The sequence below is a fragment of the Aristolochia californica genome, unplaced genomic scaffold (assembly GCF_029961685.1).
Source record: "Aristolochia californica isolate CCGP_79_NKW_82.1479 unplaced genomic scaffold, dmAriCali1.0.hap1 SCAF_3, whole genome shotgun sequence".
In the NCBI taxonomy this organism is placed as follows: domain Eukaryota; kingdom Viridiplantae; phylum Streptophyta; class Magnoliopsida; order Piperales; family Aristolochiaceae; genus Aristolochia; species Aristolochia californica.
Genome location: NW_027181992.1, coordinates 44,076,046 through 44,103,165, shown reverse-complemented (window position 1 = coordinate 44,103,165; position 27,120 = coordinate 44,076,046). Strand labels below are relative to the sequence as shown.

Genomic DNA, 27,120 nt, shown 5'->3' with positions numbered 1-27,120 from the left:
CCAAGGAAACACATATCTGTTAAAAAATTCTTATCTGAAAAATGAGTGATTTTTTTGGCAAGATTTTCTAACTTGGATAGGCCTAAAAATCACTAGTTGGAAAAACGTCGGGCTTGACCTAATTCTTCTTGCTAAGGTTTTCTCCTATTGATGATTATCTTCCTCCTCCCATGTTGAAGATAAAAATAAATCTTGTAGATAAGGTAGATTTGTAAATTTGAATTTATATGGGATACATCCCTTTATAAACATGTAATTTGATTATGTATTTCACATCGGAAAATAGGAATTTATTATGGTATCAGAGCATACTTGGTTTTCGCCGACCCTAAAATTGCGGCTTCCAACGAGATTTTTTGTCGTTCGTCTCGTTGCCGCTTCTGACTCTGGCAATAATACTGTCGAGGTTTAAAACCTCTCGTTAAATAGAAACTCAGCCATTTTGCCACAATTCTTTAGTCTCGAACGTGGACAAAATCTTCAACACTCGGTAGACACATACATCTTTGCAACATTGGCCGAGAGATGCAAGGCTCTAGGGACCGAAGCTCCATTTTTTCTCCGACAAAGGTGTCCGCATGAACGAGAGTCACACATTAGAGACTGTTACTCATCAGAGGACGAGTTACAGTGCATTGTCCAATTCGCTGTAGCTTCCGGCTCTTGCAATGATACCATCGATGTTTAAAATGTCAGAGAAGTATGGGCCGAAGGGACCCAGAGGACTTGTTTTTGTTTTGGCGTGTGTTGCACTCAAGCAGAAATTATGTGTCTCTCTCGATTTCATTTTTCTCTCTTGGGACTTGACTTTGCTGTGAGATACAGAGAAGGTTCAGGACTTATTGTGACAATGAAGGAGAAAAATAAAACCTTTCTCCTGACCATCGCGTGAGGCTGCTTCAACGCTGTTGTTTCTGTGTGAGTCCGACTTCAGTAAGATCGGCTTCTGAATCTGGTGGAGCATCGCCTCTAGGGGTTGGTGCCGGCTGTAGGACAAGATGATTAGGAAGCTTCCTTTCCAGCGTTTTTTGGGTCCAAGAAATAGCACAAGATTTCAAGACAGATTTGCATTTTTAGAGCTTGGCAATTGTAGAGATCTGCTGCTTCTTCGGTTGGCTGCGTCTGTTTGAGCTTTCCGAATAGGATTCAGATAGCAGTAGAAGAAAGACAACACCGGAAGGAGGTTAGGATCATTCTCAGCAATTCACTTTTCGAGTCTTGCCCATCAAGTAGCCATTGGGACGACAATTGGAGAGGGAGGAGGAAGAACATCAGCTCACAGGACTGAGTACCATCGCTGACAACAGCAGTGACAACCCTACAACAGTAAGATGAAATTGTTCTTCTCTGTTATTGGATGAAGTTATGGGTTGTGATTTGAGAGTGTTGTAAACACTCTCTATAATTTTTTCTCTCTATGATGAAATATCTGTAGTAGCTTATGGACGTAGCTAGATTTGGGCAAATCATGTTAAAATTGGTGTTTTGTTATTTTTGCTTCCTAGTTAATCTAGAAGTTATTTCTTAACAACTGGTATCAGAGCAAGGTTGTACAGAAAGTCAGATTTGAGTGGGAGCAATGGCCGCAGATGAAGGGAAGGTGAAAATTGAAAAGTTCGATGGGGCGGATTTTGGTTTTTGGAAAATGCAGATAGAGGATTATCTGTATCAGAAAAATTGATACCTACCACTTTAAGGAGTGAAGCCAGATAGTATAAAGGATAAAGAGTGGAAACTCCTCGATAGAAAAGCCCTTGGAGTTATCCGATTATCGTTATCCTGTAGTGTTGCTTTCAACATAGCAAAGGAGAAGACCACAATAGGTCTCATGAAGGCTCTCACCAGTATGTACGAGAAGCCGTTAGCCTAAAATAAAGTGCATCTGATGAGGCGATTGTTTAATTTGCGGATGACAGAAGGAGCATCAGTAGCTCAACATATCAACGAACTCAATACAATTACAACCCAATCGAGTTCAGTTGAAATTGAATTCGATGAAGAAGTATATGCATTGATACTTTTGTTTTCCCTACCAAAAAGCTGAACTGCCACTGTCACAGCAGTGAGTAGCTCGTCAAGAAGCAATAAGTTAAAATTCAATGTTGTTCATGATCTAGTTCTCAACGAAGAAATCAGAAGAAAATCGTCGGGTGAAGGGTCAACTTCTTCAACATTGTCTGCAGAGGTAAGAGGAAGAACTAGAGAAAATAGACCTAGCAGGTCAATCCATCGAGGCAGATATTAGAATAGAAGGTCTCAATCCAGAAATCCAAACAATTCTCAGAACTCAAAGACTGTCAAGTGCTGGAACTACGGGAAGACCAGGCACTACAAAAATCAGTGCAAAAGTGCACCGAAGGATCAGAAGGTGAAAGAAGAAACTCATATTGCTTCCAACTCAGGGAATGATGATGCATTGATTTGTTCTTTGGAGAACAAGGAGGAGTCTTGGGTGTTAGACTCTGGTGCATCGTTCCAACATTTTCATGCATGTACAAATTAAGGAGTAGTAATCTAAAACATGAATGATTGATACTTTGAGGACGTTTTTCAATTCCAAAAGCTAGAATTAGTCATCATTGAAAAGGGAATATTATTGACTTAGGTTGAGTCATGTCCCAAATATTGATGATAACGAAACTTAGGCTAAGTGAGCTAATGATTTGCACGTAAAAGCATTTCAGACGCATTTCCTTCAAGTTACATAACTACAAGGTTTATGAGGAAGAACAAACAAATCTAACACAAAACCCTCAAGCCAAATGAAGTGAAAAGTCACCTTAAAGAAGCACCTATGAGCAAGAATGAAGAATTGAAGACCTAGTGTCTAAGTCAATTAAAAATCTCTATTACTCTTTGTAAGAGGATAGATAACAAGATTTCAATTCTTAGATAAAAGTATGTTTGGAGCATATTACATGTAATATTTTCTAAAACTATATTTTTCAAGCTTATGAAACTGTTTTTGAACCTTTCATTCACTTGGAATTAGCCTATGTTATACTTAGAGACTAATGGTATATAGCTCCAAAAAGCATGATCGATTATCCACTTAGTTGTATGATTGATCATATAGGATGTAGCAAACCTTTATCATAAAACATGATCAATCAATGTGTCAGGCATGATCAATCATCATGTATGTTGAAAGGCAGGGCTTCTAATGGACGATCAATCAAACTCTTATGGGCATAGGTGATCATATAGAATGCAGCTTGGCATGAATGATCATCTAGATTTTTAGCGGACAAGTTTATGAAATATGATGGATCATGGCTATAAAGCATGAAAGATCATCTTGTTTCTAAAAAAAATATGCAATTTTTTTTATCAATGGTAGAATCAATTATAAGGCTATAGGAAATCAAAGTATAGTCGTTGGGGGCAATTAATCGACTAATGACATGGTATGATCAATCGACCTCCTTTCGCATGTTTTTGTACAACGTTCTAAAACATTTAGTTTCACTAAGAAACTTATAGAAAAGGACCCAAAACACATCCCTAAGCATTGATTGATCATTTATTGACATACCTAAGCTTTCAACAAATATTTTTTCTCATAATCTTCGAGTTTTACCTTTTACAAGAGAAAAATCCTTATTTTACCCATATTCTTCAAATTTTTCTTGTATTTTGTGCCATTCCTAATCCCTCCAAAGCTTCACATATTTCATTGCATGTGCCTAAAGGATTGAAAACTTGTAATGACACTAGAAGTGGCTATCTCTTCAAAAGAAAGGTGTAAGATGACTATGTCTTCCACTCACTAGGTGTTTGAATTTATAGCCAAGAAAGAGTCAAAGAGAAAGCTCATCTCCAAGAGTAGTTGGCCTCTCTTGAAAGATCTCAACGATTTTTTTTTTAAACTAATCAATATGTTATTAAATAAGGAGTCATGTATCTAACCATATTACATATATTAAATTAGTAGTTAATAGTTAAGTATGAATGCTTGAAAGATAATTAGTTAGATATTATTTAAAAATCCTAAATAGTTATAAAAACTAATTATTCACAACATATGAAATAATAAGTAATACTAAAAAGTAAATAAATTAAATTACAACTACTAAAAATTTTACTTAGATTAATATAAAATAATATGAATATTAAGTACTTAAAACATTAACTTAATAAAAATGACAAAAATATATATATTTATTAATAGTTAGATAGGAAAGTATATACAACAATGTGCATGCACATCAAGGATAGAAGGTTCTACTTTCAACCACATAAGAATTTTTTTTTACTTAACTTTTAATTTTCATTTAAATATTTTTTTTAAGGAAATGGTAGCACATTTTGATGTTTTTCGTATTTTTATAGTGATCAAGTATATATTTAAATTTAAAATGAGGGCGTTGCGAAAGTGTAAGCAATAATTAACAACTTTTTTAGTTATTTTTTTTTTGTATCATTTAAAATTTCCTCAATGGATAACGAATGCTCAAAATGACATGTTTACAAGCCTGAACCACGAGTTTCTAAGATCTTTTCCAAATCTAAAGAGACAATCATCTCTTATTAAAAATGTATGAATTATTTTAAAAGTCATATATTTTATAATTTTAATAAAAATTCAAAATTGAGTATCAAATTATTTTTAATAAGTGATTTACCCTTATGATTTTATAATTTTATAATTTTATAATTTTTAAGAACAATATGCCCTATAAGTTTATGTTCATTGCGATTTGAGTGTAGATGTAACAACCTGCCCTTGCAATGCTTTGAATGAGTTTCACAAGGAAGAATATATATTGCACCCATAAGTGGCGGAGCCAAAAACTTTTGGAAGTGTGCAATCAAGAAATGAATTATTTGATTAATATTATTCTTTATATTAAGAAGAACTTCTTAAGCTCTCTATAATAAACTTTATGTTTCACTAAAATTACCGCCTTCTCTTTGATTTTTCTTTAAGGTTTGAAATTTGTTTCAAAAAATATATATATAAATAAATAAATATAGTAAAATATTTATGTGCCAAATTATATATTTTTTATTTTTTATAAAAGAAGTGCTAAAGTAAAACTTTAATATGATTTTATTACAATAATACGAAAACTATTGTGACCCCTTTGATTTGGAATAACTGTAAATATGTTATTCATTAGGAATATGATTTTAATGTATATAACGTCATGCGGTATAGTTTAAATTGAAACATTCACATATTACATAAAGAAAAATAAAGAAAATATCTCAAAAAATTGCCCAAAAAGGCGGAAACAGCCCTTTAGCTTTCTCTTTCAAACCATATATTGTTTTCCTCGTCTTCGCCTTGTTTAAATTGAAACATTCATATATTAAATAAATAAAAATAAAAAAATATCTCAAAAAATTGCCCAAAAAGGCGGAAGCAGCCCCTCAACTTTCTCTTTCAAACCATATATTGTTTTCCTCGTCTTCGCCTTCCATTTATTTATCTTGAAGATATGTCTTGATTTCTCTTATTAAATGAAGAATATAATCTTCTTATAACTTTTTTTTAAAGATGAATTTTTAAAGACTTTGTAGTTATGTGTTTTCTGTTATTTGATGTTTCATAATATAAGAATTTTATAGATTTTATTATTTTTTAGTTTCCATTTATTTACCAATTTATCCAATTGATATATTTTAATAGGATGGACCAAAAATAAATTAAAATTTTTATAATAAAAATAATATCTAAATTTGCACCCCTATTGAAAAGGGGCGGCCAGATACCTACTTGAGTAAGGATAATTTTCGTCCATTACCTTTAGTACAAACTATTAGACGAAAAAAAAATAAAAAAAAATATAATAATTATTATTAATAGTAGTAGTACAATGTTAGTATACAAGCATTACTATAAGATATTTGTACTATATTTTAAAGGTTTATGTACTATATTTTGAAGGTTTATGAAACGGCTTATACTCGAATATGGCTATCCTCACAGCTATTTTAATACCAAAAACTATTTGGTGCGAAACATATGAAACAGTTATCTTAGTTATCCGATCATAATCAAACAACTGAGATAGTCGTTAATAGAATGGTTGAGATAACTGCTTTAGTTCACTTTCTCTTCTCCACTCACCGGCTAACTGTAATCAGTTTCCGGTTTATTCGGTGAAAGATATCCTGTAAACCAGATGACAATTCCCCAAACGCTGATTTTTCTTTTCTTTCACGCAAAATTCCCACCTTTATCTGCTCCGATCTCAACAATCTCCAGCATTTTCTCAAGCCATATTATACTACACGAAAGCCAGGATAGCCGCTGATTTGATCATGACATCAACCAAACAGGAATATTTCTACTCTCATGGAGGTTCCACCTAGTTCTGGAAGCATTCTTTTCCTGGAAGATGTACTCGCTCTAGCCAATTTTCTTTGGTAAATATGGCATGATTTTAACTTCTCATTCACAGACGCCGACAAGCAACGTCTAAATCTGGAGTCACTGTGTAACTATGTTTAGGGAAAGGTTAAAAATTGAGTTCTCAATCTGAGAATTTGTTGAAACCGAGGAAACTTATGAAAATCTAAGTGGTCAAGCTCGAGTTTACATGAAATATGGTGACAATTTGGAGTTTTCTTACTGAAATTTCCATTGAAGTGTAGACAGTTTCTACTTCTGCTATGAATTCCAAATACGAACTGACTTCAATCTGATATATGCAAGACTGCACCGGAGATGATACGTACCATATTGTAATTTCAACAGAGCATAGAACCTCAAAGGATCACGGACATTGTAGTTGAATAAAAGGCCACAAGAAGGCATCGAAAAGCAGCCGTTGGTAAATGCAATTGAGCAATTCCATCTTTCAACTGTCGTCGCCCAGACAGCTATGCCCATCCCCTACAAGCTACAACTTACAATTTTTTATATTTTCCCTCTTAAATTCTATTCGATGACAACACGGCGGCTTACAGATAACCATCCAAGGAAGTTTTCTTTCCCTCCACTCTCTTACGCATAAATAGTCTCTTCTTCGGTGTGTTCCTCCCTCGTTATTTTGGGAACGGCCTCTTGTCTATTTTCCCCCTGGGTTGGGAAAAACCCTCTTTCCGAAACCATGGAAGATTCTGTCAATCAGCGTCTTGATTTCGGGAAGATGGGATATGGGTATGCCGTATAACTTCTTTAACTAGTTAAATAAGTCTCGGTCTAGTTTTTTATCTTTTTCGACGCGAAGGAATTTTCATATCTGTCATGGGTTCAGCTGATAGATCTGTGTAATCTTGTTTTCTGTTAGTTGCAAGCATTACAGTAGGAGATGCAAGATTCGTGCTCCCTGCTGCAACGAGATCTTCCCCTGCCGCCACTGTCACAACGAAACAACAGTAAGCGATTCTTTTCCATTGTGCCAATTTGAACTTTGGAAACTGTATCTTGTAGGGTTTCTGATAATTTTGTTCGTGTGCTTAATTTAGAGTATGCTAAAAAACATTCGGGATCGTCATGAGCTCGTCCGACATGATGTTCGACAAGTGAGTGGAATCTGATCATCTTGATATTATCGTTTCTTATGTATTTCTACTTATTGATGGTGGTATTTGTTCTTCCTTCATTTTCAGGTTGTTTGCTCTGTCTGCGACACGGAGCAGCAGGTTGCTATTGCTTTTTGGTCTGCTTCAAATTTGCTTTCTCTTGTTCTCTCTTGCATTATTACTTGTCTGTCTGTTCACTTACAGGTTCAACAGGTTTGTGAAAACTGTGGGGTAAAGATGGGAGAATATTTCTGTGATGTATGCAAATTCTATGACGATGATGTATGTTGTTAAGTGGTTTTTGGTGCTAGACAATATTTATACTGGTAGTGTTATGTAATGGCAGAGAGATAAATTATTACTTGTCTTTTTGTTGTTGTAGACAGAAAAAGGGCAATTTCACTGCAATGAATGTGGTATTTGCAGGTCGGCTATTACTGCTTCATTAACTATTGATGACTCGTTTTAGAGTATTCTACAATTGCCTTTATTCCTTGTTTAGTAAGGTAAATTTGCACGCTGATGAAATTTCTTAAACTCTCAGGGTTGGTGGCCGAGAAAACTTCTTTCACTGCCGGAAGTGTGGTAAGTACCTTATCGTGTGCTCTGATTTTCATTAGTAAATTCCTGTTGTCATTTTCTTTTCTATTATCAGAAATTTGAAGATGCCATTTATTGGACAATAGCTACTTTTAACCGATCTATCTCTATTGCAAAACTAATTTGACTTGTTAAATTATACTTGCTTATTCTATACTTTGTTTATATTTAGTTATTTAAAATGACCAGTGGATCACCAATGGACGAATGATGTTGGAATCTAACATCCCATCCACTTGTGTTGTTGCTATTTGGTCCGCCAACATACATGATGGACACATTTCAAAAAAAAAAAAACATACATGATGGACATGTTGTCATGCCTTTGGACCATGTACCAAAAGTCTTTTCTGTAAGGTTGATGATTTAGGATTGCATGAGATTTGAGTAGTCATGCTTAATTTTTCATCTCTGTTTCCTGGTTCATGCCACTCTAGTTCTTCTGGTTGTTCATTTAAGGGTTGTCTGTGTTTATCTTAAAAGTTCACGCTATTCACTGCTTATCAAATAGTTTTAGGCACCATTTCTTGATTCTTTTTTGCTTTCTCCTGTTCGTCATCAGTTATTTTAATTTCCAATAGCAGTTCACAAAATCTCAGTTTTACTCTATTTATATATTGCATATTGAGATAATCCTTTTTATATTTGTTTCTCTGTTCACATTATATTTGTCTTTTTCCTTTTCTGAAGCCATATTCTTCTGATGTAATTATGATTACTTATTGATCCTGAAACTGTCCTTCTTTTCTTTGCTAGATCTTAGTGTAAAAGTTATTGCTAAGCTTTAAAGGGATCAAGCTACCCATTCTACTGTGGCAAATAACTGCCATGCTCTTACAATATGATGCTCATCTTAGTCTGCTACAACAAGTCTATAAGATGCATGTAGATTCCATATTACTCAGTTTTGCTGTGTATTTTTTCTAGTATTTGATCTTGTCCAATTTGTTTGTTCAAGTGGGTTCCCATCCATTGACATATTAAGAGAAATATGCAGGATCATGCTACTCAGTTAGCTTGCGGGATAATCACCTATGTGTTGAGAACTCAATGCATCACCATTGTCCTATCTGTTATGAGGTTTGTGTCCACTTAAATAACTTTTTAATTTGTCTATTGTTTGTGATTCCACATTTTCTCATGGTAACCTCTCATTGTTATTCTGCAGTATCTTTTCGACTCATTGAAAGACACAGTGGTCATGAAATGTGGGCATACTATGCATTTTGAATGTTTTCGTGAGATGACATTACATGATAAGTAATGTTCTGAGTCAAAATTGATCTTTTCTGGCCTTGTTCAATCTTGTGCCACTTGTTTCTGAAATCTGTCGGTCTCTAAATTGCCTCTGATTTGTTTTTGCAGATTCACATGTCCAATTTGTTCCAAGTCAGTAATGGACATGACTGAAGCCTGGAAGAAATTGGAGCAACAGGTTAGTATGTTATTCTGCCAAAGCAAGCACTCCTAGTCAATATAACATTTGTATGTGATGTTGGGTTATGTTGCACGCACAATGATAATTTCTTCTCAAATTGATGTGGATCTCTGAAACTTTCAAGTGAGAAATTTACTTTAATTGCTTCTTTGCATTATGAAATATCATCATCATCATTATTTTGTCATGGGTTATATGAGTGCTCCCCCTCCATTTAGTTCTATTAATTGCTGCCTCCATTACTAGGTCAACCTTGTTCAAATATTTCAACAACATCCAGCTAGGTCATGTTTGGCCACCACCTATTTCTTGCCATTCCACCCTTACTGGGGATTTATTAGGTTTTCCTTAAACATGTCCTTACCTTACCGTCTCTAGTGCTTTATGTTCTCTTTCAGTTGCTACTTTTAAGTGTCTCGAACATGTACCTTTTAAATTTTATATTTCCTAGTTTTACTAATCCATCTAATATCTTCATCATTGCATCTTCTTCTTCTTGTTCTTCACTACATAACCATTTAGCTGACTTGTTCTATATAACTAGCAAGGTTGTCATTTTTTAAAAAAATTGTATTGAAATTGGAAACTAATAGTTTTCAAGTTGAAAATTTGACTACAAAATTGATGTTTGACGTTGATGATCAGCAGCACTTGTCATTTTAATCAACTTTGTGGTTGTTGTTGTAGTTATTATCATCATCATCATCATCATTATTTGTCGAAGTGTAAATACCAGCATGTTGAGGCTGCAATATTTACCTCATTTTGCTGTTTTGATTGCACTTGTGGATTTTCTTTTTTCTAGAAAGTTTAATGAGGAATCTGTTGTGAATTTGGGTGCATGCATGTGTCCCTCTGGACATGCATGTTTAATATTAGTGGGTGGGTGGGGTTAAGAATGATGAACACAAGGACCAGCCACCTGCCCTTAGTTCCTTCTAATACAGAAGAGGTAAAAAATACAATCTAAGAGAAGATCTTTAAAAAGAAGCTGGAGAGAGCAAACTAATTCAAAATGTGTGGTGGTCGTTCCCCACATTCAAACGAGGAAGGACAATGAGGGAGATGATCAACTGTGCAGATGAGTATTTGATCTCTCTTGCTGCCCTTTATGTAGTTTGTCTTCTTTCTTGTTTGTTCCAAAAAAAACAAAAAATGGAATAGGTTGTCCCTATGATCTGTGTATTTTTTTGGTTAATACTTTCTCACCATTAGTAATGATTACTGACTTGGTCATTCATTATTATAAGCCTGGCCCTGCTACATATAAACTATTTGAGTGTGTTTTTCTAAGGTACAAGAAACGATCATGCCTGAGGATTACCGATTCCAGAAGGTATGTACTTTCACTGTCAGTTTTCTCTTTTTTAAACGCTAGTTATGAAGTTGCTTGAAGTTTCGTTGACAAAGACATTTCTTGCAGTAAACAATAATTAAGGTGTTGATGGAAAGTTTTGCTAGTTAACTAAGTTTTCTGATGTTGGAAGCTCTATGATAATTGCGTAAAAATCATAGCCAAATGACGTTGGGCTTATCATAAAAATGATAATAAAATATGTAGAAAATGTCTTCTTAATAAAATTTAGCTCTTTCTAGCTTGTGTAAGTTTATTGGAATATTTATGGAGAAGTATCCTCTATATCCTTACCTGTTAATGGTATTGACAAACTAAGCTTTAAGAGAAGATGCTTGAGTAGGTGTTTTTCTTATTCAGTGATCTTTGTCTTCTGGCATTTATCTCAACAAACAAAAGCTGTTTTGCAGGTGTGGATCCTCTGCAATGACTGCAACGACACTACAGAAGTCTATTACCATATAATTGGGCAAAAATGCGGGCACTGCAACTCTTTTAACACCCGTACAATTCGTTCACCAGAATGACCATTGATTCCTTTCTCTGCAAAAACCCAACTGAGGCTAACGCCTGAGAATGCAGCAAATACAGGGATTTTCATAAGCTTACCCAAGCATCATCTGAACGGTATGCAGATGGTGCCGCTGGTGTCACTACCGTATTCAATTGTGGTCTTACATGCCACCATATTCTATATTGACCTAAAGCCCAGGGCGTCCGGGTTTTGATGGCCTCCCTTAGTTCTAAAAAATTATGGCTTAGCATTCAATAAGAAGGTTATATTGCTTTTGAATATGAAATGAATTCAAAGTCGGACTAGGCTCATGTCTTTGTATATGTGCACACACTTAGCCATAGCCATCATGTACTGCATTGATCAGTGTAGGAATAGAATAAAATAGAAAAGGAGCAGAATGAAAAAAAGTTGAAAGAGAAAACTCACATGAGAGAAATCTCTCTTTGGATTCTTATTTGTAATCAAACCTATTGCACCTATTTATAGGTAACTTACATGTTAAAGAAGAATAAAAAGAACTCTACTATAACTAAAATTCCCATTGCAATTTCTATTTCAGCTGGTTGATGACTCTACTTCATCCACAATTTCAATTCCTGCTTAGCACGATTCCTAAAAGCCTTTTTTGAGCCAAGTCCATTACACTAAGCTGATAATGTCAGGCTATTTTTTGATTTTTTGAAAGAGTAGTGCAATATTTTCTTTAGTTAACTAGGTCCTCCCCTCCTCTTCTAGTAACTCTCTTTGTGTAGTGATATTCGATATTTATGTGCTTACTCCCATGTAACATTGGGTGTTTGGACAATAGAATGACTAATTTATTGTTGCATTGATTAGTGTGGGTTCATCTTGCTTGTGGTGCAACTCCATAAGAAACTAATAGAGCCATAGTACCTGTGTAGCACAATATGCTATTGCAATGTACTTTGTTTTCATGGATGAATGTGCAACGGTTTGCTACTTCTTTGATGACCAAAAAGAGAATGCTGATTTGAGACTAAATGTACTCTTCCGTTCTCCACTATTGCTAGCCTACTATCCAATCTGAGGACTTGTTAGAAATACCTCACTAATTGTTCCTATGAAGTGCCTCTAGATAAGATTAACTGCTTGCAAGTGCGATTGTCGAGGTTACTCCATAAAATGACTAACCACCTCAACATTGTACACAATGTTTGTTAGGTCCTGTGTTAAACAAACCTAGGAGGAGAGGGAGGGTCTACATTTTTTAACATATTTTTGACTTTTTGTTACTAGGAGTATATATGTTATCATGATAAGAGTTAAGGCTCTATACACTTGCAAACAAAAGTAGGACACAACAATTTATAATGGTTCTAGTTATCAATTCACTCCCAAGGTGTTTGCACTTTAGAGTTAACTCACTATGTATATTGGCCTAACCACATCTATATCAAACACTTGATGCATCTTATTACAAATTGACCACTTCTACCGATGTATACAACTCATTCGTTCTTCATCACAGTTCCCCAACTCACCAGCCTAGACCTTCGTTTCAACAGACCAAACTACGCTTATCAGCCAAGACTCACTGAGGATTTTTATGAACATACCAAACACTTTAGTTTAAACCCTCTTGGGATTTCATTAGCAACAAACTAAAGTGAATAACACTTAGACCAAACTCCTGGGATTTCAAACTAGGCACTCAAGCCTAGACCTCCCAAGGAAAAATTTCACCATATCTGCTCACTCTTGGTAGTTATGGTCAATAATAACTAGAATAAACAATTTAGACCCTCTTTTAGAATTTTCATCAATATTGGAACATAAGGTCAGCAGCTCACTAGACTTGACAGTGTAGACCCACCGCTGGGAATCTTATCAATACTTATCCACACTTCGGATTTATAATCACTAGAAATACTCTCCCATTTTAGGGACTTATAGTTAGTAACAACAAGATATACTTTGATCCAAAAAGGGATTTTCCTTCATCTCAATCTCCGCCTCAACAACTTCTTTAGTAGGTACTATAGGGTGGTCTTACCCACACGAGGCTTGGACCAAATATACTACAATGATTACTCGCTTATATTAGCTCTCATACAATGCTTCTTAATAGGTTAATTTCAAAGTAAAAAAACAAATAAACATTACATCTTTCCTACGTGTTGATTTCTAGGGACAACACATAAACACAAAAGATCTCAAAGGAAGAGAGAAAAGAGGAACTCTAGCTCTTGGGAGAGAGGAAAAGAAGAAACCAAGGGAGGGAAGGAAGAGGAAAAGAGAGAAAGGTGTATGGACAAATTTGAGCAAAGAGAAAGATGCTTGAATGCTCTAACCCATGCCTTGAGGCTGTATTTATAGTTGTGTGAAGGTATTTACAATGACTATAATACCTTTAGGACTACATGCTTTAAAAGAAAAAAGACATAAGAGGACATACACCGACTTGCATAATTAAACTCTATGCCATCTCTATGAAGATTCTCCCTTTTTACTTGCCATGCCACCCCTACACACGTGTGTGTCTTTTAACACTCCCCCTCAAGCTAGTGTTTGTAGCATCACTTTGCAAATAATCTTAGTCAAGAAATTTTTTCTTGTTCTCATCTTGCTTGTAGTCTTCATCTTGTTCTCTCCCAAATTAGATATTTTAGTCACATACAATTTGATTATTAAAATATGTGGAATTCTTCATCTCAAATGATAGCAACAACCATATTTTAATTTGGAAGGAGGCACAACCACTGTAACACTCAAATTTTAATCTCATCCTTGACACTTCTCCTTGTATTCTCCCCCTCAACCTGGGAGGTAATGGCAATGATACTGGTTTGAAACAAAAAAATAGATGTAATAATTGTCCCCTCCATCAAGGTGTCTCAATGACAAGTACTCAATTGGACACAGTCTCTCAAAAATTAAAACATGGGTGATAAAACATAAGTCAAAATCAGCCTTAAAGGATTTGGAACAAAATAGTGACAATAATCACTGAAGAGGGTAATGCCAGTTACTCAGATGACGACGATAAAAACCCAAAGGTTACCGATAAAAAAATCTCAATAGACTTAAAAACACCTATATATAAAAAAAGAGGACCAACCAAAGTAATGCACCAAAGGGTTTGCCTAAGAGGGTAAATAAGAGTAAAAAAAGGATGATAGGAGAAAGGCAACCAAGTAAAAGGGTTATGGGAGATTAAAGGAAGAGAAAATAACCATCACCGTAATAAGAAGGATATTGTAATAGTAGTATTGAAACAACTTAACAAATTTGACCAAGTATAACCCAAAAGGGAGATAAAAAACTCATCAACGAACATGATGATTGAGGAAACTTAAAAACATCCAATAAGAAACTTATGAGATGGAACATAATAATGGAAACTTTCCAAACATAGGCTCATATAAGGTAATTACTTTTTTACACAACACGACCAATTTGTAAACAAAATATTCAAGAGATAAATTCTTAAATAAGGGAGATTTAGCTCACTTATTTGGAATTTAGAATTAGGAAACAAAACTTTCTAATTCAAAAATATCAGACTTTGTCAAAAAAAGAAACTAAACTCATAATGGGAAAGATTTCTCTTAAGAAAACTAATGTAATATGAGATCAAACAAAAGAAACTTTTAAGGAAGGAAGGATACTCAAATTGGTAAAATCTTGACATGATTTTGAAAACAAATAGAAAATTTAACCAACATTAGTAACTCAAAAAGAGAAGCAAAAAATTCGGCTTAGATTTGGATTTTCACATGCAACAGGATACCAACATGACCTTTGATTCTTCTAATGTAGAAAGATCAGATTGAGAAATGGTTTATTGGGATAAAAAGTAGATTCATATGTCAAACGCATAGCCAATACAACTCAACAGACCGGTCTGTTAAGTGCAGAAAGCCAAGTACCTAACCCAGGTAGACCGGAACCACCTAGCTCTGACGCCCACCATTCCCGTCCCCTACCATTTCTGTCGGGATTCGAATGCGGAACATGGTGCCTAGCTCTGATACCATGTGAAACGCCTAGCCAATAGTACCCAAAAGACCGATCTCTTAGGAGCGAAAAGCTACCGCTGACACCCACCGTTCCCATTCCTTACCGCTGCACTTCGGGATTCGAACGTAGAACGTGGTGAAAGGTGTGGAAACCATGTCACACGCCTAGCCAATACTACCCAAAAGATCGGTTTTTTAAGTGTGGAAAGCCAAGTACCTAACCCATCACTGGTGGACGAAACCACCCAGCTCTGACACCCACCGTTCCCATTCCCTAGCGTTTCACCCGGGATTCGAACATGGAATGTGGTGCCAAGTTTGATACCATGTCAATTGCCTAGCTAATACTACTGTTCATGTTCCTCCAACACCTACAAGTTCACCCCCATTCACTCCTGAAATGGTACAACAGATGATCATATCTGTTTTTTCTACTTTTGGTCTCTCAGGTAAGTAGAAAATCTCTCCTCAGCCATGGTATTTTGATTTTGGTGCTTCTAACCATATGACCAATAATGTTGTGTCTCTCTATAACATCAGAAAGTATGATGGAAACCTGCACATTAACACTGCTGATGATAACTCTCTGCGTATCAGTGTTGTTGGTGATTTCTCACCCTCAGTATCTGATGTTTTCGTGTCTCCTAACCTATCAACAAACCTTATGTCTATTGGTCAATTGGTTGATAAAAAGTATAATGTTCAGTTCTCTCGCTTTGGTTGTGTTGTGCAGGATCAAGCGCCGGGGAAGGTGATCGCGAAGGGGCCTAAAGTGGGAAGACTATTTTCTCTTAAAGTATTTCTCTCCACCATCATTCCACGTACTCCTGTACTTTTTTTTGCATGTAATATTGTTGGCTCTGGCCATAAGATGTGGCATAGACGTCTAGGCCACCCAAACTCGGATGTTCTTCGTATTTTGCTTAAATCTGGTTTATTAGGCAGTAAAAAATGCACCTCTCTTGATACTATTTTTGAATGTTCATCATGCAAACTTGGCAAAAGTAAAGTTTTACTGTTTCCTCATCATGCCTCGCATGCCTCACACTATTTTGATATTATTCATAGTGATGTCTGGGGAATTGCTCCTGTTGTCTCCCATGCACAATATAGGTACTTTGTTACATTTATTGATGATTTTAGTCGGTTTACCTGGGTCTACTTCTTACGGGATAAGTCTGACTTTGTTACTTCTTGAATCTGGTGTCTTCATATTCACCCCCATTATCAGTCACAAGCTTTTTGATCTTAAGACTTGTCTCATTTTCAACCATGACTTTCCATCTTCTGAAATTATCAAACACTTCACATTTGTGACTTAGAAAGTAAACCCATACCTTCTTAGAGTGATCATTGATGAATGTCACGAAGTAGTATTTTCCACCAATGGATGGAACAACTGTTGGCCCCCAAACATCAGAATGAAGGAAATCCAACCTTTCCTTCTTCAGCGTTTTGCCACTTGTCTGAAAGCTAACTCTCTTTTGCTTTCCAAGTATGCATTCCTCGCACATGTCAATTTCTACTAAGTGTAAGCCTAATAGTTTCCCCATGGAATGCATAATCTTCATTCCTTTCTCACTCATGTGGCCAAGTCTTTGGTGCCACAGGTTGGAACTTTGGTTGCTTGCTACAACTGCAATTGTACAACATGCCTTTGTTGTCATGTAAAGAGTACCACTCTTCTCTCCTCATGCAACCACCAATACACCCTTTGAAATCTTCCAATCATCACCATGGAAAGTCTTGGTGTAGCCTTCACTGGCTAACTGCCCTATTGAGATTAAGTTCTTTCTCAGGTCGGTAATATGCTTGACATTTTTCAGCTCCCATACAGACCCATTCAACTTAATCTTCACTACACCTTTGACAACAATATCACAAGGTTGATCATCACCGCGATATACCTTACCAAGGTTTTTGGACACATATTTCTCGAAGAGTTCTTTATGTGAGGTAGCGTGTAATGATGCTCTAGAGTCTAACACCCAAGACTCCTCTTTGCTCTCCAAAGAACATATCAATGCATCATCATTCCCTGAGGTGGGAGCAACATTTGCTTCTACCTTTGTCTCCTGATCGTTCGGTGCATTGTTGCACTGATTTTTGTAGTGCCCGATCTTCCCAAAGTTCCAACACTTGACGATCTTAGAGTTCTAAGAATTGTTGGGATTTCTTGATTGAGACCTATTCTGAGATCTACCTCGATGGATTAACCTACCATGTCTATTTCCTCTAATTTTTCTTCTTACCTCTGTAGACAATGCTGAAGAAGTCGATACTTTACTCGACGCTTTTCTTCTTATTTCTTCACTGAGAACTAGATCACGAACATCATTAAATTTTAACTTATTTCTTCCTGAAGAGCTACTCACTGCTGTAACGGTGGCATTCCAATTTTTGGTAGGGGAGACAAAAGTTTCAATGCATGTACTTCTTTGTCGAATTCAATTTCAACTGAAATCAACTGGGTTGTGATTATATTGAGTTCATTGTTATGTTGAGCTACTGATGCTCCTTTCGTCATCTGCAAATAGAACAATCGCCTCATCAGATGCACTTTATTTGAGATCGACGACTTCTCGTACATACTGGCGAGAGCCTTCATAAGACATTTTGTGGTCTTCTTCTTTGCTATGTTGCAGGCAACATTGCGGGATAATGTTAATCGAATAACTCCAAGGGTTTTTCTGTCGAGAAGTTTCCACTCTTCATCCTTCATAGTTTCTGGCTTCACTCCTTCAAGTAGTAGATATAAGTTTTTATGATACAGATAATCCTCTATCTGTATTTTCCAGAAACCAAAGTCTATACCATCAAACTTTGTAATTTTTACTTTCCCTTCATTTGCGGCCATTGCTCTCACTCGAATCTGGTTATCTTTGGATTGTTACTGACTTTCTCTACAACCTTGCTCTGATACCAGTTGTTATGAAATAACGACCAGATTTAACTAGGATGCAAATATAACAAGATGCCAATTTAACGTGGTTCATCCAACTCTGGCTACGTCCACAGGCTGCTACATATATTTAAATATAGGGAGAAAAAATACATAGGGTGTTTACAACACTCTCAAATCACAACCCATAACTCAATCCAATAACAAAGATGGTCAAAGAACAACTTCACCTTGCTGCTGTAGTACTGTCACTACTACTGTTGGTGACGGTATTGAGCCCATGCTGCTGTAATACTGCCACTGTTGTTACCGACGACGTTATTGAGCCATGTGAGCTGCTATTCTTCCTCCTCCCTCATCACTTTTAGCCCCAATGGCTACTTGAAGCGCAAGACTTCGAAGACTTGAAGGTGAACTGTAGAGAACGATCCTGACCCCCTTTTTAGCCGCTTTCCTTCTTCTGCTGCTATGCAAGAAAATTCACCGAAGAAGAACACCCACACTTGAGTACAGTGCACACCTTCTTTAAAAAAATGTCGCTCGTGTCCCGTTGCCCATGCCTTCTTTGACACAATATAGCTGATGGCGTGTTACGATCCCGGATCTAACACAACAATTCGAAAGGAAGAAGACGGGAAAAACGAAATTTAAGTCGAAGGGAAGCTTGAAAACCCTAGGTTCGTTAAGGAAAACGCACTCCCCTAAGCTCGTTGAGGAGAACTCAAAACCTTTTTTACTCTAAATCAATACTTGCTTTTTCTCATTACTCTTACCCCTTAAATAGGGTTCACCCTTACAAGGTTCAAGATAAAATATTATAAAAATACCCCTGTGGCTGAAATAAGATAAAGTAAAGTAAAGAAAAATAATTAATTAGACTTTAAATAACTTAGCAATGTTATTGCGTGTATAACATTTGTTACGATCTCAGATCTAACACATCGATTCGTAGGGAAGAAGAAGAGAAAAATGAAAATCAAGCCGAAGGGAAGCTTGAAAACCCTAAGTTCATTAAGGAGCTCGTTGAAGAGAACTCAAAACCCTTGTTTACTCTAAATCTATTCTTGCTTTTTCTCATTACTCTTACCCCATAAATAGGGTTCACCCTTACAAGGTTCAAGATAAAATGTTACAAAAATGCCCCTGTGACCTATTAATTCTTTAACTGAAATAAAATAAAGTAAAGTAAAGAAAAATAATTAATTAGACTTTAAATAACTTAGCAATGTTATTGTGTGCATAACATTACACCCTCTTGGAGAAAGAGCTTGTCCTCAAGCTCAAAGGTAGGGTCTGCTTACTGAATGTCTCCACCTGTTCCCAAGTAGCATCCATGGTATTTGTGTCAGCCCTCTGGATGAAAAAACTGGAGCATTCCACCCGAGAAGCGAATTTTTTTTTTTTGATAATCCAACACTGTTATCATCACTTGCTGTAGCACATCCCAATATAGTTAAACAACCAAACAACAAGTTGCACTATCACCAACTCCATTCTGGCAACTTATGCTTCTACATTAGTATCCCTTGTGTGATTTGCCCCAACTGCTGCCTCATTAGCAAATTGCAGCATGTCCTCAGTAACCTCAGTAACCTGATTGAGCTGATTCCTAATTACTACTGGCTGCCCAAGTTCATCCAGTGGTTCTTCACTTGTTTGTGCATACATTACTGCTATAGCTCTACAAAAAATAAAAAATTATGCATAGGGCACAAGTCTTGTTGGCCAATTGGCATTGTGGATGATCTTTTATCATATCAACCAAAATATGGTGGATGTCTGACTTGGCAGCAGCAATGTTGTTGGAATGGGGCTGAGAAGTAAGTGCAAAGACCACCTAGTGATGTAGAGAAATTTGTGTTCTATTTTTAGGCAAAGCATTCATCATACTACCCATTAACATGTTGACCACAAGCTTCATTTTAGCTCCATTACCAACTTCTCCCAAATTGAAAGATTTCTTCCCCGTGCCAACGAAAGTAGGAACTGCTTCCTCATTGTGGATAGGGCTGTAAGCATTGCTAGTGTAATACCGATTCCATGAAAGTTCATAGTCAAAGAGTAGCCTATCGTCAACTGTGTGAATTGCACACTCCTCTAGATCTTATTTAGAAAATCACTAATCAATGATGACCAGGTGACAACCTTAGGACCAACACCATTTGAGACAGTGTCTTCTTGTATTTCCCATGCTAATGGCCACATTGTGGCCTCGGCAGAAACTATTAGTGCAATAGGGTCTGCAAGCTCCAAGTAACCCTATGTCCTCAGAATTGTCTTGTGTCCTCACTATACTCCCAGCCATACAATAGGGAATTTGGAGGATGGTAGATGTCGCCAGATCAGCAGGGACATGTAATATTGGCATTTGATTGTAGATATGCATAGTAGAGGGCAAATGACGTCCATTCACATTCATGAGGCTTAACTTAATAAAATCCTTCAGAAAGCTTCCATACTTAATGATGTTCTCACAAACAACAACATACTTATGCTATTGAAGTCTTTTCTCCAACCGCAAACCAATATGGTTTAAGCCTGTGTTGGTAGCAGAAACGTTGCTGTAATTTTGCTGAGAGGACTCACAAAGAGCAATTAGTGCTCTCTGGTGAATTTTTGTAGCATCAACAGGAAAGTTGGCATTCATTGCCTCGGCAAGTTGATGCCTTCCCATTGAAATAGATTGCAAAATTTTTGCTGCACCTCCCATCTCAATTTGCAGCACTACCATTATTTTCAGCACATTTTTTTGCACTGCCACAACATCACTGTTTTCTTGGCTGTATGGCAGCACTGTTTTCTGCATTGGTACATCAGATATCATTTTGTTGAAGAACCCATGAGCCTCTTCAGGTGGCCTGTTATGTGCATACCCTGCTGTACCGAGAATAACCAGACTGCAGTCATAGTTTTCACTCATTGGAGCCAGTCTAAGTTCCTCACATTGGCCAACATGTTGTTCTAACATACCATGAGCGTAAGCACAAACTAAAATAACATTAACCAAAGTGACAACATTTGTTAAGGTAGAAGATGATATCAAGCGGTGAAACCATGACATTGCTTCAATCACATACCCATTTAGAGCAAATCCACCGATCATTGAGTTCCATGGAACCACATCCTCAAATAGATTAGACGAGAAAATAAAGTTGGCATATCCAACCATACCACATTTTTCATGCATATCCACAAGATCATTCCTTACTATAGCATCTTCCACTAATCCAAATTGAATGGCAAGCAAATGGACAACTCGATCCATTTTCACCTTCCTTAATGACGAACATGCAGAAAGAAGGCCAATTATAGTTACAGAATTGGGAACCATAGTTTCCCACTTCTTTTCTGGAAATAGCTCTATGGCCTCGCTAGGATGGCCTCTTTGTGTATAGCTGTCACGCGGTTAGATTTTGGCTAAGTCCATCTAGCCAAGCGAAATATCTACCTCGTGCGGCCTAACTCTTCCCAAGAACTAGTCAGCCTCCTTGTGCCTCGAATCTTCTTCCCAACCTCCCACACTCGATGTTGCAAGACAAAGGGACAATGGAAAGACCAAAGAGATGGAAGAGAAAAGCTCAACTCTATTGAAGGCTAAAACTCTTTATACACTTGGAGAGCAATGAATGCAAAGAATGCTCAAGAATGCTTTACAATGGGAGAGGCCCTCCTATTTATAGGCCTCCTCCCTTGCCTTTAGAAGGCTCTAGATATTCCTAGAAACCTGGTTGCTGTCCCTGACCTCTAGAAATTTCTAGAGGTGCCCAGAAAACTCCTTAGTTCCAGAGATTTCCACTTCTGGAGTCTCCTGGCGCCTGGCCGCACACGCCCCGCTTGGAGTCCTGCACGCGGCCCACCTGGAGTCCTGTGGGTGCCCCGCCTGTAGTCCTGCGTGCGTGCGCCCCTCTGGAGTCTTGCGGGTGCGTGCCCCACCTGGAGTCCTGCGGGTGCCCCACCTGGATTCTTGCCGCGCCCCCCGCCTGGAGTCCTATGGGCGCCCCGCCTGGAGTCTTGTCGTGCGCCCTGCCTGGAGTCCTTGCTGCGCGTGTGCGCTTGGAGTCCTGGCCGCACGTAACCCCATTTTGACCCGCCTCTGCGCCTTTGTTGGTGCGCTGCCTTGCATGCCACTGGCTTGGCCTTGTGTGCTAGGCTTGCTGGAGTTGCTTTCCAAACTTGAATGGCTGCCATACGCGCTTCCTCTGCCGTATGTGCATTGCCTTCTCTTGTGCTGGAGCTGTGTGGTCGGCGTGCCGTCTGGACTCGGCTGGTTGCCCCTCGTCTCATACTCCCACCGCCATATTGCAGACGTCCTCGTTTGCGTGCCATCACGGTATACAATCACCGCTGGTTTGAATTGCCATAGCTCGACTGCCTCATGCCATGTTGCTTCGCTTTCTGGAAGGCCCCTCCACTTGACGAGGTACTTTGTCAGCCGCGGTCTCCCCCTTTGGCTTAACTGTCGGTCGGCTATGATGTAATCTACGTGCCGCTCAAAGGTTGTAGTTACATCAATGGTCAGGGAGGACTAACACGTCCCAGGTCAGGGTCTTTGTTGTAAGGCTTGAGGTTGCTCACATGAAAGACGTTGTGTATCCTAAGCCTGGTTGGTAGTTGGACTTGGTATGCAAGCTTCCCAATGCGTTTGGTGATAGGAAAATGTCCTTCATACCTTTTAATGAGACCCTTGTTCTTGGTGCGTAGAGATCGGAATTGCTCTGTCCGTATCTTGATCAAGACAAGGTCGCCTACTTTGAATTCTACTGCTCGCCTTTTCAAGTCCGCATACTTCTTCATCTTCCGTGCTGCACGGTGAAGAAAGACCCTGGCCATCTCTTGCTTCTCCTTCCAGTGTTTGGAAAATTGGTGTGCCGCTGGGCTCTTTCCGGATACGTTTGGAATGATGCTCATTGGCACAAACGGTTGGCGCCAGGTTGCGAGTTCAAATGGACTATGTCCGGTTGACTCGTTTTGTTGCAGGTTGTAGGAAAACTGGGCCACATCTAGCAGCTCTGGCCAGTTTTTCTGATTTGCATCAACAAAATGACGCAAATATTGCTCCAGCAAAGCATTCACACGCTCAGTCTGTCCGTCGGTCTGAGGGTGGAAGCTAGTAGAAAAATTCAAAGTTGTGCCCAGCAACTTAAATAACTCAGTCCAGAATTTACCTGTGAACCGTGGATCTCGGTCACTGATAATCGTGGTCGGCACTCCCCAATGCTTGACCACATGGGCCATGAAGGCCCGAGCAGCTTCTTCAGCGGTGCAATTGTTGGAGACTGGAATGAACGTCCCGTATTTGTTGAACCGGTCTACCATGACGAGAATCGAGCCTAAGCCATTTCTCTTGCGAAGGCCAAAAATGAAGTCCGTGGAGAAGGATTCCCATGGTCTTTCGGGTATCGACAACGGGTCTAGAAGTCCTCCGGGTCTTCTCTCCTCCACCTTGTCTTGTTGCCACACCAAGCAGGTGCGAACGAACTCTTCCACGTCCTGCTCCATGTCTGGCCAGAAGTACTGTCTAGACACCAGTGTTAAGGTTCATTTTTGACCCGGGTGGCCAGCCCAAAGGGTATCGTGGCACTCCCGTAATAGGTCCCTTCGCAGGTTGTCGTGCTTTGGAACCTATAGTCTGCCTCCTTTGGTTTTGAGTAGACCATCCTCCAACCAAAATCGCTGAGTTTCGTCAAGTGCTGCTGACTGCACAAGATTGTAGGCCTGCGTGTCCGTCCGTAGGCTAGCTCGAATTCAATCAAGGATAAGAATACTTACTTGGCTGATAGCTGCAACACCTTGCAAACGAGCAGTAGTGTTGGAGTCATTACCAAGTATTATGCCTGCCTCCATAGGGGTTGTATGATCTGCCCTCCGGCTCAAGGCGTCCACCACCGCGTTCATCTTTCCCGACTTATACAACATCTCGAAATCGAATTCCGCCAAGAAATCTTGCCATCTTGCTTGCTTAGGGGATAACTTCTTCTACGTGAGGAAGTAGCTTGACGCCACATTGTCCGTTCGAACGACGAACTTTGACCCGAGCAAATAGTGGCGCCATGTACGCAAGCAGTGCACTACAGCGTCATCTCCCTCTCTTGGACTGTATACCGCTGCTCTGTCTCGTTCAGCTTCCGACTCTCGTAGGCAATGGGATGGCCATCCTGCTCCAAGACACCTCCAATCGCGAAGTCGGATGCGTCCGTATGCACCTCGAACGCTTTGCTGAAATCCGCAAGCTGCAAGACGGGTCCCTCCATCATGGCTTGCTTGAGTGACTCGAAAGCACGTTGGCACTTGTCCGTCCAGTGCCACTTTTGCGCTTTCTTCAGGAGGTCCGTTAAGGGAGTTGCTAAGGCTGAGAACCCCTTGATGAACCTGCGATAGTAGTTAGCCAAACCAAGAAAACTACGGAGTTCTCTTACCTTGGTTGGCTCAGTCCATTCTCTGATGGCTTGCAGTTTCGCCTCGTCCATCCAAATGCGACCTCCTCCAATCCAATGGCCAAGGAATGACACCTCCTTTAGGCCAAAGGAGTACTTCTCCTTCTTCACGAACAAGGAGTTCTCCCATAGGACTCGAAACACTTCACGCAAGTGTTCCTCCATTGTGCGGCTATAGATGACAATGTCATCCAAGTACACCACCACGAACTTGTCCAAGAACTCTTTGAAGACCTCATTCATAAGCGTACAGAATGTGGCTGGTGCGTTAGTTAAACCGAATGGCATCATAAGGAACTCGTATGATCCGTTCCTGGTGATGCATGCTGTCTTCGGTTCATCTCCTTCCGAAACACTTCACGCAAGTGTTCCTCCATTGTGCGGCTATAGATGACAATGTCATCCAAGTACACCACCACGAACTTGTCCAAGAACTCTTTGAAGACCTCATTCATAAGCGTACAGAATGTGGCTGGTGCGTTAGTTAAACCGAATGGCATCATAAGGAACTCGTATGATCCGTTCCTGGTGATGCATGCTGTCTTCGGTTCATCTCCTTCCGCAATCCTGACTTGATAGTAGCCGCTCCTCAAGTCGAGTTTTGTGAAGACTCGGGCATCTCTGAGCTGGTCAAACGGATATGAAATCAATGGTATGGGGTACTTGTTCTTGATGGTGATCTTGTTCAAAGCTCTGTAGTCGATGCACAGGCGCATAGAACCATCCTTCTTGTGCTGGAATAAGACCGGTGCCCCGTAAGGAGCCTTGGATGGCTGAATGAACCCTGCTTCAAGCAGCTCGCCTAGTTGCTTCCTCAACTTCTCCAATTCCTTTGGCGCCATGCGGTAAGGGGCTTTTGAGGGCAGTTTCACTCCAGGTTCCAGCTCGATCTTATGATCCACTCCCCTTCTTGGTGGCAGACAAGGGGGTAGCTCTCTTGGCATGACATCCCTGAACTCGTTCAGGACTCCTGTCATCTCCTTGGGAATCACTTGGGCCACATCTTCTTTCACCTCACAGAAGGCCGCTAAGTAGGTGGAATAGCCCTGCTTAAGACCCCGCTTAATCTGGAAGGCGCCAATTGATTCAATATTTTTGGTTACATTGGTTTTGAAACCATTGATCATACAAGCCCCTCCCTCGTCGAGAATTCCTACTACGCCTAATGATGGTAAAATGAAAGCCTTACAAGTTGTGAGGAAGTCCATGCTGAGAATGACCTTGAAGTCATCCATGGGTACGATGGTGAAGTCCAACTTCCCACCCCATTCTCCAACGTTGGCAGACACGGCCTTGGCTACCCCTGAGACTTCCCTGGCTGCAGAATTCACGGCTTTCATTCTGCTGCTATCTCTTGTAGCCTTGAGCTTCAGACGCCTCGCTTCCTCTTCCGAGACAAAATTGTGAGTAGCCCCTGTGTCTACCATGGCCTTGACTTGGAATCCATTGATGATGACATCCAAGTAGAGAAGGTTGCGGTTCGGCCTTGCCTCTTTGACACTTGCTTTTGGCTCCTTCGAACGAACAACATTGAGCAAGGATAGCGCCCCCATCCGCGGTTTCTCTTTTTCGCTCTCGAATTGGGCAGCATTTAACAACTTCTTCTTGGGGCAATCTCTTGCCATGTGCTCCCCTTCGCAAATGAAACATTTAAGAGGGCGTTTGAAGGACTTACCTTTGTCATCCTTCTTCTTGCTGTTGGTATGGCGGGTGTCACTGGGTTCAGTCCTTTCCCTTTCTTTCTCTGGCTTCTTCTTCTTTTTCTGGCCATTGTAGCTGTTGTCCTTGCTTGGCCGAGTAGCATTGTCCTCCGACTTTCGCTCGTACTCAGTCAACTTTTCAGCCGTGGCTATGGCTACAGCCAAGGACTTTACCTCCCTTCTACGAAGTTCGGTCTCAGCCCAAGGCTTTAGCCCGGCCAGAAAGGAAAAGAGTCTATCCTTGTCGGACATACGAGGAATGCAGAGCATAAGAGAAGTGAAAGCTTGAACGTATTCTTGGATCGTACCTTTTTGTCTGAGGTCACGCAACTCCTTCCGACCTTGGTAGTCTACGTCCTCCGGAAAGAAATGGCGTCAGAGTTCTCTCTTGAAGTCCTCCCATGTTTCCACCGGCGCTTCATCTCCTTGCTCGCCCGAAGTCCTTCTCCTCCACCAAAGTATAGCATCTTCCGCAAGGAACATAGATGCAGTGCTGACTTTGGCTTCTTCACTGGTTAACTTCGAAGCATTGAAATATTGTTCCACTTGCCAAAGGAAATTGTCTATTACCTTTGGGTGGTGTTTTCTTGTGAAGGCTTTCGGCTCCGATATCTTGATCTTTGCACTCCCTTGCGAACCTCCTCCATTCGCAAGGGTTCTTTCGCATAGGGTGAGCCTCGCCCGAACTTCTCCCACAATGGTCTTGGCCTCTTCGTCGA

At 39.3% G+C, this 27,120-nt stretch overlaps 2 protein-coding genes across 2 annotated transcripts; one reads left to right on the top strand and one right to left on the bottom strand.

Moving 5' to 3' along the window:
• The first annotated feature begins 6,762 nt into the window (after positions 1-6,762).
• On the top strand, positions 6,763-11,801 carry LOC137958746 (E3 ubiquitin-protein ligase MIEL1-like). Its single transcript, XM_068805848.1, has 12 exons — positions 6,763-7,111; positions 7,242-7,329; positions 7,420-7,476; positions 7,564-7,596; positions 7,681-7,758; positions 7,859-7,902; positions 8,021-8,061; positions 9,074-9,156; positions 9,245-9,336; positions 9,442-9,511; positions 10,809-10,850; positions 11,279-11,801. Exons 1-12 carry the CDS (start codon positions 7,062-7,064, stop codon positions 11,393-11,395), a joined length of 795 nt encoding a protein of 264 aa, XP_068661949.1. The 5' UTR covers positions 6,763-7,061; the 3' UTR covers positions 11,396-11,801.
• A 13,187-nt stretch (positions 11,802-24,988) lies between these two features.
• On the bottom strand, positions 24,989-26,653 carry LOC137959595 (uncharacterized). The gene has a single exon (XM_068806954.1). It carries the CDS (start codon positions 26,651-26,653, stop codon positions 24,989-24,991), a length of 1,665 nt encoding a protein of 554 aa, XP_068663055.1.
• Between the last annotated feature and the right edge of the window lie 467 nt (positions 26,654-27,120).